Consider the following 14170-nt stretch of genomic DNA (forward strand, 5'->3'; position numbering starts at 1 on the left):
ACTAACCAGGACAGATGGACACTGTGTGCTTCCAGAGGATACCCTAAGGACAAGGCTTTACTTATATAGTATTATGGTCAGGTATGCACAATGTAAATCTAATCATGAAGAGATATCAGACAATTCCCAAAGGAGGAACAACTCTACAGTAAAGCAAAGGGCTTAATGACTGTATCCTTCAGACATGGCTATGTTACAAAAGACAGAGGAAGGCTGTGGGAATTGACCCAGTTCTAAACAAGCCTAAAGAGACATGACAAGCAATGCAGTCCCTGATCCCAGAGTGGAACTAGACTGGAGGAAAAGGATGCTGTGGGATAAAGGGCATTATGGGACCAACTGGCAGTAGCGTGGGAGATTAAAAGTATTGTATCGGTGTTAAATTTACTCACACTCACAACGGTACTGTGATTGGAGGAGATCCCCGTTCTTGGGAAATAAACAACAAAGTGCTTAGGACAGGCGCAGGTATAATATATGCGACTTACTCTCAAAATGCTCAGAAAACAAAATCCTAGATATGGGTATGAGTATGTAAGTATGTGTGCATAAACATATATGTAAACATACACAACCACACAGGGAAGGCACACAGAATGGAGACTTAAGGGAAGACAATGGCAATATTTTATATCTGGGAAAACAGCAGGGAGTAGCCTTTGTACTTTTCTTATTCATGCAACTTCAGTAAGTCTGAAAAGATTTCCAAATGAAAAGTTAAAGTCAACCAAAAAAGAAAAAAAAAATCTCTTTTTGTGAAAACAAAAACAATTTATACTGGAACTAAAATCATGAATATTTGACATTCTAAGAAATCTATGAAAACAACAATAACCCAACACATACAAAAACATAGGACAAGATAACTTAGAGTTATGTGTTTTGCACAGAGAAGGGCTAGCAGGATCCAGACACACCCCGTTTGTAACATTTCTTCCTCTTGCCTCTTTGTGGGGCATATGGTCAATCATTTTAACTTTAATCTTGGGTGTTCTCAAAATCCTGGACTTTCCCAATTCCTAAATTCGCCTCTAAATGTCCTCTGCTATTTGTGACTTAAGTCAATGTAAAAAATTGGCCAGACATTTTTCAAGAAACTATATGCAGGGGAGAAGTTTTTATTCATTAACTAGAACAATTTCAAATATTTAACTTAAACTGTTTGAAAAGAGCATTTATATAACTGCTTAGCATTTTAGCACATTTTTTTTTCCTTCAAAGTTTATAAACTTAGTGTGTTTTTCAAAGAAAGTTTAATCTCTAACTGGGGAGCAGGAGCTTTTAGCCTGACCCATTATAAGTGAGGATACTACTGACTACTTACTTCCCAGCTCTGTTTGATTAAAAAAAAAATTTTTTTTAATCTTCTTACATCATTTACCCATTAAAAATAAAAGTAGCCTGCCTTTGGCGGAAACTGAAATAGTAATTACCTTCTTAAAATATCCCCCCCCCCTTTTTTAAAAACAGAATTTCTTTCATGTTGCCAAAACAATTTGTTTGAAGAAAGATAAAAATAACATGCACACTATTTGAAAACAGTTTGGTTTAAAGATTGCCATAGCTTCTAAGGTTATACCACTCGGAAGGAAGACATTTAGAACCTGCTCATTACTCGGCTTTCATTTATGGGATCAAATTGCTTTTGTGGGCATGGTGCCAGATTCATTTATGTGCACTGTAAGGCAGATTGTAGAGTGAAGCATTTTTCTAGGAAACATCTGGCCCTTAAGAAGAGTATTCAAAGGTGGGTAGCACTTTTTTCTGCCCATAACTATGATTTATTATGTTACAGTAACCCCCCTCTAATCTGGCAGACAGACTCCCAGCAACCACAACCAGGAACCTGGAAGTAACTGAAAAATACTTCAGAGCCCAAGGAAAACAGAGGCCCCCAAATTCCACACATATGAAGGAGTGGTACTGCATTTAGGTCAAAGTCCACTTTATTTATTACAAAAGTATTGGAGCCATTTAGCATAAGGGCTCCTGAGGCCGCCTTTATATGCCAGACTTTTTTCCTGCACTTACTTGGTTCTGACATTATCCTTACAAAAATCACACATCCCTGCAAACTCAAATTCTTCTAAATGCCCCCAGAACCTCACCCTTTTCCTATTCCAGTTTTTCCCTCTTCTCTTTCTTGTATTTTCAAAATCGGTTGGCTTTAAATATTCTGTAACTATTTCAAGATGCTCAATTAGCTCCTATCTTAGAAAACAGAAAAACAAAGCAAGACCCTTGTGGGATGGCTCTGCAGGCAGCATGCACCCACACCCTTACCCTCAGCTCTGTATCTAAACATTTTCCTATGCCGACTGCTGTCTGTGGTCCCTCACCTTCCATTCACAGGGCTGTTACTGACCCACAAGGAATCCTTGTTCAGATTAGAAGAGGGGGGTCCTCTTCCTCTAAGGGTGGGAGGGGGATTGATTGTAGGGCATATCTGGGCACTAGATTTCACCTGCCACCCACTCCTGCCTCAGCTGGGTCACAAACTACACAACCACGCTTTGGCGCCCAGTGTGATTTCAGTTATTTCTACTGGTTTCTTATTAAATTTGGTGGGGTCATCACTAAAACTCTATTAGAATATGAGCTAAAAATGCAGAGAACTGGCTTTGCTTTCAACTTTTCTGTAGTTGCAAGATTGTGCTCTTAACCAGTTTTGACAAGCAAAACTTCTAGCCTCCTTGGTAACCCCATGTTTTCCTATTATCATGGCTATTACCACTTCTGTTAACATTTCCCAGCAGTCTTCTTCTATCTTCCACATCCTGAATCTTTTCCTCTGACAAGTGAAATAAACCAGATTACATTTTGCATAAACAATTAGTAGTAAAGTGTGGGTGTTAAGTTGAAAGAATGTTAGCTTTTGTCTATTTTTTCCTACTCATCTTTGCTCAGTTAAACAACTTTAAACAGTCAGCAAAAAGCAAGTTTTGAGAATGTTATTCTTTAAAAAAATTATACATATATATGTATTTAATGTATATGTTCATTGCAGTTAACTTGTAAAATAAGTAAATTTCTGATTATTTCAGCACTCAGATATAACAAGTTAAAAATTGGGTTAATTTCTTTTTTTTTTTTTCTTTGTTAAAGATTTATTTATTTGAGTGAGAGCATAAGTGGGGTGGGTTGGGGACAGAGGGAAAGGGAGAGGCAGAGTCCCAACTAAGCAGGGAGCCTGACATGGGGCGCTCGACCCCAGGATCCTGGGATCATGACTTGAGCCGAAGGCAGAAGCTTAACCAACTGAGCCACCCAAGTGCCCCACCCCCGCAAATTGGGTTAGTTTCATTTGGTTTTGTATGTATTTCTATCTACCTATCTATTTTTCTGCGTTAATATTTTATATGGAGTTATGTTTCCTGCTATTTTGCTTATTATTTTTTGAAATTTTGGCAGTTAAAAATCTTTGAAAAGTTTTAAAAAACACATAAAAACATCTTTGAAAATAGTTTTTGATGACCACATAGTATTCCATTTTGGGGTAAAGTATAATGTATTTGACTACTTCTTTTACATTGAATGTTTTGGTAACAATAAAAAACGACATTTTTGCTGTTATTCTTTAACGAAAAACTTGGAGAAATTTCTGAATACCTCCTATGAAAAACTTCTCTAAGTGCGATTACTTCAGACTGCCAAAATGCCCTTTAGGAAGGCTGACTACACTGTGCCAGCAGAGTGTGAACGTGCTAGCTTTCTTGCAACTTTGCCAATCTTTCATTTATTACTTTATCAGCACTAGCACTGCTGTTTAATCCTATTATAAGGCTAGTCACTCGTCTCCAATCCCAAACCAGAAGTTGCTGTCAGTCTTAATTGGCCATTTGGTTTCCACAGTGACTCTACTAGCTACTTGGACTGTAATGCAAAATTCAATGGAGTTTCCTCCGCTGTGCATGCAGGAAACCCTTCCAGAATTGCTCTGGGTTCTTGACTTCTAGGGAAGAGTATTTCTTCTTGGGATCCAGTTCATCATACTTGCTAGCTTAAGGTCAAAGGGCATTAAATGAATAACTGCTTCCTTACCATGAGGGGATGGTATTCTGATCCCAGATGGATAGAAAATTGGCATGTTGTGCTCCTCTGCTCTCTGCTCCTATGTTCTCCTCAGCGCAGTCCCCGGACTCTCATTTTACTGGATTCCGTCAGCAGTCCAGGGCAGTCTGAGTTCCCGCTTTCCTGGACGTATGATCTTGGGTATGTCACATAAGGCTTCATCATAAACCATGCCTCCCTCAGTGAACAGGAAACATCAGAGGCTGACTGAGTGCTAAACAGAGTTTTCAAAGGGTGACATGATATAGCATGACAGGCTGGCTACTTTACACTCTGGGGCTGGACATGGACATGGCCTCTGAGGAGGGGACAATAAACTGATACCTGAAAGAAAGAAAGAAAGAATAAGCCTAGAGTGGGAAGCTTGGAGACTGGAAGCAGGGTAAGGGAGAGGAGAGCAGGGAGAGTCCCAGGTTAGAGGGGCTAGAACAAAGGCAGAGACGGATGCAAAGAGATTCTGCAAGTAAAGGGTCCAGCAGTGTTTGGTGGGGGGAAGAAGGGGTCGAGTGGGGAGGAGGGTGAGCATGAATGAGAACCCAGCATCCCGTATGGCTGAGCATTCTTGGGGAGCCCACTTGTCCTCTTTCTCTCGCCTTGGACTTCATTATTTTCTCTTCAGTGGAGGTTTTTCTCAGTTGCAGTTACTACTTGGCCCTATTCCACTTTAAATAAACCAGGAGAGCCACTATCCATGAAGAGCCTAAGTGAGTCAGATTCATTATTAGGTTTTATGTATGTTCCCTCATTTAATCCTTACAACCGCCTGAGGCAGGTTATCCTTAAATGCTTCTTTATGGATGAGAAAACAAAAGCTCAGAGAACCTACATAACTTGAGAAAGGTTAAACATCTAGCAAGTGGTAGAGCCAAATTCAAATCCACATACTTAACTGCTACACTACACTACTCCACAACCAGACTTCCCTTCGGTAAGTCTGTAATTTCACATTTGTAAGAACTGCTCATTCCACTCAGTCGATCTTGTTCCTCATTACTTGGCTATCTCTGTGACAGAACACTTAGTTTCTTCTGTTAGCCAGATGTAGACAAGAGAATTTTTTCTTATAGACACAATCTCTGACTGATGCAAAATATCTTAATATAGGAAACAGGGCATGAGCTTTGAAGTTGTCTGGGTCAATATGGCATCCAGATTCTGACACTTTCTCAGTGACCTTGGGCAAATCATTTAGTTGAAATTCCATCCTCCTCATCTGAAAAATAAGAGTATTATTTCTCTGGAGAGTTGAGTGTGAATTAAAAGACATAAAAGACATAATGTAAGTAAATTTCCTAGAATAGTACCTCACAAATGGCAGCTGCAAAATAGTGGTTGCTAAAGAAACAAAACAAACTCCCCATTTTACAGATAGGAAGACTGATTTGGAAGTGTCTTGCTGGAAGAAGAGATGTCCTACTTTCTCTATCCAATTGCCAGGACTCTAGCATTCCATTCCAGATGCAAATGCACTGGAACTACTTAAGATGCTCTTATATAATATCCTTAACAATATCCATTCAGGCTGAATTGCAAAGAAAGAGCTAACCTGCTGCAGTTCCAGAATTATAAACAGGGATAATGATACCTATATTCTAGGGTCCTGGTGACCAACTATAATAAGACATGTGAAAGTGTTCTAGCAGATATGAAATCTTCATAAATGCTCTTAAATATTTTCATGAAATGCTATAAATAAGGTAGGTGAAAGAGAAGAATGATTAGAATTTTATGATGTACAAAGGGAATTAAAAGGACTTTGGAAAACTGCAGAAGTAGTCAAAAACAAGAGAATATAGCTCAAAAAAAAATAGGACACTTAAAAGCAACAGGCAACTTAAAAATACTCTATTTATTGGAAATGTAAATGAAACAGTAGACCCTGTTTATGGTATTTTTAAAGACAATGGGAAAAGATGTATACAACAAGTCCGAAATAATGCTAAAACTTGAGTTAATTAAGATTAGGTTAATTTTAACCCAAAAGGCTGAGAACCGCTAAGCCAGAGGGTGGTAGGCATGGTAAGGGAGGCAGCTGCTTTCACAGGGTATGCCTGGTGGGTCCCTGCTGACCAGAACTATTCTGTCACCATTCCCTGCCAGATGTTACAGTATCTAAAGTGACATCAAGATAACTAGTCTTCAGGCTAAGGTGAATTATTGCTACAAGAGTTTACCTATTCTAACAGATTTCACATCCAGATTATTTCTTAAGATCACACTGGCACTGAAAGCAGAAAGAATGAGTTCAACAAAGGGAATGGAAGCTCACATTCTTTACATTTTTCCAAAAAGATTTTTCTAGGAATGTCACATATTCTAAGTACTCATTAACAGTGCAAATTGTTTAGGGGGCTTACCCTGTATTTGCAAAACTTACCATGTCTTTTGAGTTCTAAGAACAATACAAACCATACATTTATAAACTTTTTATTAAAATATACTTTTTCTTTTCATAAATTATTTACAAGAAAATTTTCTCCATCCTTTGAAACAACAGAGAATGTTACAAAAAAAATTTAACAAAGAACAACAGCATATTAAATATATTTCCTGAAATGAACAACTTAATATTCCTTAGAAAAGATATAGGATATTTAATTACCTCATATTTAACAAAAGATTCTTTATAGAAATGGGTTAATCTTTACCACTGAGACACCAAATATGTTCTGAATCAAGACAATCAGATAAACCAGCTCCCACTGCCTTTCTCCATCGGAAACCCAACCATTTGACTTAGCATTTCTCTCTATATACAATAGCAGCCTCTGCTGGAGAAAGAAAAGTATGCTTCTGTTACAAAGTTTTAGCTCAAATCTATTCTGAACTAAGAACTTATTCCTTTCATTTCTTGCATAACCAACAAATGAAATTAGAATACTTTTCAAGGCCTCAAAGATGTACGGGCCTTATCAAGTATATCCTTCCTGATTTTTGGATAAGTTGGATGTGCTTCAAGAACCTGCAAAAACAGAAACAAAAACAAAAAACAAAACAAAAGCATGACAACTTGTAATTGATTACTGAAAACTGAAGAGCTATAAAACTTACTGGAAATGAGCATTACAGTTGAGATTTCATTGTATTAATATTACAAAGATAAACAACATTTCTTAAAGGTGACATCTGAAATGTGACATAACTCATAGTAAACAGTAATTAGATGACAACAATAGAATCCAAATACATGTGAGAAATACAACAAATATAATTACTTCCTTAATAATCAGTTGCAAAAAACAAGTATGCATCGATAATTTTAAATATTTAGAAAATTAGCTAGTCATATGATACTTGAAAGAACCCTTACAGAGTTATTTTTCACCAGGAGTACACATCAGATTTACCTGGAGGGATTTTGGAAACATACAAATTTCTAGGTCTACTGAGTCTGTGAGTGAGGAGATAGACATTTTTAAAAGAATTCCACAAATGATTCTAATATATAACATTATGTTAATGCAAAACCTTAACCTTAATGTGAAATACTGCCCCACAGAGAGCTTCAGTAATCAATAGCAATCACCGAAGCCAAGTAAGTATTCACTATAATGATGCTGATACAGCACTCTGGGAAAGGAGACATTACATAATTCTTTTCTTAGGAGCTTTTCTTGGAGCTCCTAACAATATTCAATATAATGCCCTGTCTGGAATAATGGGGCAATGCCTTATATATCAATGAGACAACATATATATTAAAAAACTACGAATTCTAGAAGTGCAACTTAAATATTTGCACTTTAGCAAGGGACCATGTAGTTAGGGATCTTACAGAAATGTAATCAAATGGGTTCTAAATAACAGAAATAATTCTTATCTCTAATTTATAAATCTGAATTCTCTACCAACCAGACTTGGACATATTCACAAGAACTTCATTCAGAACAGTGGCCTGGAGAATCAGTAGTTTCATTTCACATGCTTCTCCTCTACCTTCTGTCTTTAACGTGACAGAAACATTTTATTACTGGAACCCCAATTAAAAACATGTATGATTTAAGTAGACTTGGTCATTTTCTAAACTGGAAAGGTGGTAATCTCTTCTAGATGTATTCGATGAGTTAACCAACTCATGTTCATGTACATCTTGAGACGAACTAAAAGTAGGACATTCAGCAGCTGAAAAATTTAAAGAAATCTAATCTGGAGTTTTACCTGGTGACACACGTCAATGGCATCCACATATCTTTTTGCTTTTAAGTAATTAAATGCCAGTTTGTATCCTGTTAAGACAAAAAACAAAACAAAACAAAACAAAACAAAACCATAATGATCAGTACTATGTACAGAGCACACCACTAGCACTACCTTTTTTGCCGCCTCCTTTGTTTGCTTACTCACTGTGGAGAAGCCTAAACGAAGGCTGGTGAACACACTAGGAGAGGGAAATGAGGGGCTGATGGAAGGTGGAGCCACATGAAGGTAGAACAGGTACAAAGGAAAATGGAGCTGGAAAAAGGACTGCAGTGAATATCCTGGTGGGTGAGAAGACTGCCATCCTGCGAGAGTAGCTTTTGTAACTTACTAACACTGTCCCATTTATTTCCGATTATAGTAGACTCATCGCTGGACAGTGAAGGATACCACAGCTACCCATTTATACAGCATGGATTTATTTAGCTCTTAACATGTGAGTCACACTGTTCCTGCAGGCAGGGGGTTTACACTCTATTAGGAAATAAAGGAGGTTATTTAAATAATTGCATGAGTAAATTGCCACTTCCAAAAGTGAGACAAATGGTATGCAAGAAAGACAGGGGCCAAGACATTTCAAAAAAGAAATGTGGATGGGGAGGGGGCGGGTATCAGGCAATGCTTGCAATCTGAAGGATGAGGTTTGAACTGGCCCAAGGCAACGGATGCAGGGACACTTTTTGGCAGGGGAAACTGCTCAGATAAAAGGCAGTGGTGGGAGCCACAGGAATTGGAAAGACCCAGAGAACAACATGACAGGGCAGAGCAGTTAGGAGAGCCAGCCAGAAGAGGGGAGAGCAGTCGTCAGACATCCCACATCAACCATTTGTAACAATTATCACAAGTACTATATTGAAATGTCATGTTTCAAATACTAATATTTAAAATAAGGTTTTAAGATATTCTTAAAGGATTGCTGTTTTTCTATAAGAACGCCATGAGAGTTAGACAACAGTAGGAGATAAGAAATTAACAGTGGCATTGTACTCCACAAATGCGAAATTATATATCAGGATGTAAAATAATATGTAATTCATAAATTCAGCACTTCACTTTACCTCTTATAAATTAGGGAAATTTGAATGCTGCTCTTGGGCCTAATAAAAGTACCAAAGCATTTTTTTTTTTTAAATTTCAAACAAATATTTGAAAAGAATTACCAGCTAATGTAATCATAAGGTAGTAAAATGAAATAAAGAGGAATTATCTAAAATTCATATTTGATATAAATACACATAAACATACATGCCTATAAAACTGTCAAAGATGAAAACAGTAAGTTTCAAAGAGTTAAATTTGGTATCATAACAAAGGAATTGTAAAACTGGCTAAAAAATAGAATTGGTGACATTTAAAAAGGAAAACAATTTAAGATGTTATGTCACGCCAATCATAATTTACACAGAAACTAGAGCCAAGAAACCTGGATTTTGGTTTTGGTTTCCGGCTTCCTGACTAGCCTGGAGACCTCAGCAAGTCAGGTGAGCTGTCAATTTCAAGTTTCCTCATCGGACCCCCAATCCAACTCTTACTGCGATTTTAAGATCTAGTGAAATACTTGTGAAATGCTTTTAAAAGTTTTAGAGAGCCACACATACATCAGTAATTTAGTCGATCCTAAATTGGAAGCTCAAAGTTTTAATGCTGGAAGAAACCTGATAGATCATCTTGTCCAAAAAATCTAAGAGAGGAAATAAAGGGCCAGAAATGCACCTACATTACACCTGTCAAGTTTATAAAAATTCAACACTATGTAATCAGGAGAGAAAGATAGCAGAGGAGGGGAGAGGGGCACAAACCCTGTGAACAATCTAATGGGTGTCACGTGTCCTGAGAATGGGCACAGAGGGGCAGACAGGGAGGTGTTTTCTTCCTGGCTCTCCATTCCTGGTGCTTCTCACAGTGACAGCAACTCAAGCTTGAACCTTACAGAAAGAACATGACCATGATTTGAAGGGTTTCCTGACAACTGAAAATGTGAATTGCACTGTCAATTTGGCCAGGCAACTGCAGATGTTAGATGCAATGACCATCTTTTTTTTTTTTTTTTTTTTTTTAAGATTTTATTTATTTATTTGACAGAGAGAGATCACAGTAGACAGAGAGGCAGGCAGAGAGAGAGAGAGAGAGAGGGAAGCAGGCTCCCCGCTGAGCAGGGAGCCCGATGCGGGACTCGATCCCAGGACCCTGAGATCATGACCTGAGCCGAAGGCAGCAGCTTAACCCACTGAGCCACCCAGGCGCCCTGCAATGACCATCTTAAGGAAGAAGCTAAAGAATACACTGACAGCCTCAGAAAAAACTTACCAATGAGAATTCGGGGAAATTGACACAACCATCTATAAAATACACAGATGGCACAATGGAAGAACTAATGAGCTAGAATCTCTGTATTTGTTGGAAAGTCTTCCAGGAATAGAATGTTTAAGTAATTTAACTTCTAAATGTATGTATACCTCCTATGGAATGAAGTGTAAAAATTATATATATTTTAAAGGCATTTAAGGAATTTTCATTTTACAAGCTGACCTGATTCTATAGGATACATGATACTTGAGAAGGAAAACTACCATCAACAAATGGTACTGTATTAGTTCCTGTGCCCTACACAAGTCTAGTAAAATCACAGACTCCAGAAAATACACGGCGAGGAAAGTCCTGAGCTAACAGTAGTTAATGTAAACATGACCTAGTTGATTGCAAATTAAATCTGAGTCCACACCATGATGTGGCTGCTAAAAGACGGATGATACCTTAAGGCTGAGTTAACTACTACTGAAATGCCTAATAAAAAAACAGCTTGATTATATGTATAATTAGATCTTAAATTATACTTTAAGAACTTGTTCATTTCTGGCACAAACAGGTCAGGAGGGGCAGAGACCAGTAGAACAGCCTTTTCCAAACTTATTTGGCCATGAAATCTAATCTCCTCATACTCAACTCTCTCTTTCCACTTTTTCCTTTTTGTAAAGAAATAACTATTAATATCTCACCAAGTATTCCAAAGCACAGATTGGGAAGCACTATTTTAGAGTTTCCAGCAACAAGGAGGGTGAAAGATTTGGAAGCAAGTCTCAGGAAGAATGGGCGAGTAACTGAGATAGTTTGAAGAAACGCATTCAAAGAAACAGGACAGAAAGCTGAATTAGAGTGCCACACGCTTAGAAAGGGAAGGACTCTGTGGGTTGCTGCAGAGAGGAGACCTGGCCAGTTTCAATGCAGCATATTTCAGCTCAGTACAAAGAAAGGAAAAAATATAGGGATGGGCTCCCTCACAATGTGGGGAGAGGTTAGTCACTCAGTATATTCCAGATGCTATCTGGTAGGGATGTTGGAGACCACATTCCTTGAGTCTATCACTGGAACAGATTGGTGTTTCTAGGTGCTCAGGGAAAAAAATGTCCACGGTTCTACTACCGTGGGACACGTCCCATCTGTGATATCCATCACAATATACATTAGTGTATAAAGGCACAGAGAAGTCCTGCAGCAAAGAAACCTGCGGACCTTGATTTAATTAAATGTCTTCCTAACTGACCTGACATGGGAACACTTTTGCCCTGTAGTATTACCATTTGGAAATGGCAGAAGGTTAAGGGAGAGAAAGGGGCAGAATTAGATTAGATGCCCTTTAAGGTGACTGAGAACCAGTTTGAATCTCAGGAAATTACACTTAATAACTATTAAGTTAATAATCTATTATGAATAGAAAATTTATTTTTTAGAAGGGCTGATAAGGAAGTTGGCTCTTAATGTTTCTTTTATTCTTAAAAAGGGAGTTGAAGGAAATTGGAGGGGGAGATGAACCATGAGAGACTATGGACTCTGAAAAACAATGTGAGGGTTTTGAAGGGGCGGGGGGTGGGAAGATAGGTGAGCCTGGTGGTGGGTATTATGGAGGGCACGGATTGTATGGAGCACTGGGTGTGGTGCACAAACAACAAAATCGGGTACACTGAAAAGAAACTAAAAAAAATTAAAGATTAAAAAAAGAGAAATCAGATGCATTTAAAGGAAGATTTACAAATAGAACCCAAGTTTCCAGTGAAAACCTCGTATCTAGTTTGTTCAACTCACCGACTGCTGGATTTGTCTGATTGCCATGTTTCCACGCCATCTCATAGTTTAAGGCTGCATCTGTATATGCTTGCTCCTTTTCCATAATGTACCCCATATATTCATAAGCTTTGCAGCAAGACTGAAGGAAAATGGAAGATGTATCAATAGATTAAAACTGATTTTAGGGGGTGCTTAAGGACTGTAGAGGCCAACCACATTAACTCATTTAATTGGCACATAAAACAATGTTTTTCTTTTCTTTTTTTTTTTTTTTAATTAACATATAATGTATTATTTGTTTCAGGGTACAGGTCTGTGATTCATCAGTCTTAGACAATTCACAGCGCTCACCATAGTACATACCCTCCCCAGTGTCCATCCCCTTGGTTAGGCAATCAAACCATCTATGGGGCTTAATACAAGATTCTGATCACGTCCAACTCCCACTGCCCCCTGAATCAGGATTTTTAAGGGAGAGCAAAGGAATGTATATTTTACACACATACATATAGTTTTTTTATTATAAATAATTTCAAGTTAAAATTAACAGAATAATGAGCACCCGGAACCTGTATCTTAAACAATTAAATCATGACTAATACTGTTTTAACCTCTTCCCCCCAATACTTGTCCTTCTGTATGAGCGAATAAAAAATCCTCAGATATCGTAGCATCTCATTCATCAATATTTTAGGATCCTCCTTTAAATATAAGGATTTCCTTTAAACAGAACCACAATTTATCACACCTAAAATGTAACAACTCCATGATATTACTCAATATCCAGTCATTGCTCAAATTTCAAATGGTCTCAATATAATTTTGTTCTGTTTTTAGTTTGTTACGATGATGAGCCCAACAAGGCCCACACGTTGTGACCGGCTGAAATGTCTTTCAACTTTATTTGATTTAGAGGTTTCCTTTCCACCTCTCTCTCTCTGCCTCTTTCTTTGCAGTTAAATGTGGCACACAAGAGTTTTTATCCTTGAGTTTGTCACAGCCTCGATTTGGTTGCGTGCATCCTCGTGGTGCTTATGTGCTGTATTCCTGTGTCACCGATATCTGAAAGTTGTCATTAGATCTAGAGGTTCAAATCTAATTTAGATCTTTGGGGAGAGAGGTGAAAGGACCGCATAGGTCAGCGCCCTGCCGGGCCACACTGGAGCCCACACTGGAGCCGGAGGCAAAAGGGAAAATGCACAACTCGGTAGGCAGGATTCTGTGATTTCTTTTAGCTGCTAATTTCTTTCCCCAAACATTTTGACAAATCAAATTGAAAAATGGCAATACTGACACTCACTTTTTGAGCATTTCTTTATAACCAAACAAAATGGGTTATTTTATTTTTCTGACTTTAATGGGAGTAAATAGGTCAATAATATTTTCATTAAAATCATAACCTGCTGAAAAATACATAAAAACATGGATATGGAGGCATACATTTTCCCTTTTGTTACAGGCTTCAATACCACTCAGCACAGCACTGTCAGATGCTATTTAGGTAACGTCTGATATTTTGGTTTAAAAAATATTGCATTATTTATCATAATAATCTTTTGTTGTAACTTATAATAATCTACAATAATCTTGATAAAATGATTATTTATCTATAGTGGACTGGATATTTAAAAAATTCATACACTGAAACCTTCAGCTCCAGTGTAATGGTACTAGGAGATGGGATCTTTGTGAAAAAACTAGGTCACGAGGATGGAGCTCTCATGAGAGGGACCGGTGTCCTTATAAAAGAGGCCCCACAAAATTAGCAAGACAGGAAACGACGTGTGTTGGAGAGGATGTGGAGAAAGGGGAACCCTCTTACACTGTTGGTGGGAATGCA

General features: G+C 37.9%; 1 protein-coding gene across 1 annotated transcript in view; it reads right to left on the reverse strand.

The window, feature by feature from the left end:
* Positions 1–5900: 5900 nt before the first annotated feature.
* TTC21B (tetratricopeptide repeat domain 21B) overlaps positions 5901–14170 on the reverse strand; it is a 79434-nt gene continuing 71164 nt past the window's right edge. Inside the window, exons 27-29 of the mRNA XM_059394108.1 lie at positions 12349–12469; positions 8230–8297; positions 5901–7033 (exon numbers count right to left, since the gene is read on the reverse strand). Of these exons, the coding sequence (XP_059250091.1) occupies positions 6956–7033; positions 8230–8297; positions 12349–12469 (267 nt within the window). The 3' untranslated portion in view covers positions 5901–6955. The remainder of the gene's footprint in view (positions 7034–8229; positions 8298–12348; positions 12470–14170) is intronic.

The sequence above is a fragment of the Mustela nigripes genome, chromosome 3 (genome assembly GCF_022355385.1).
Source record: "Mustela nigripes isolate SB6536 chromosome 3, MUSNIG.SB6536, whole genome shotgun sequence".
NCBI lineage: Eukaryota > Metazoa > Chordata > Mammalia > Carnivora > Mustelidae > Mustela > Mustela nigripes.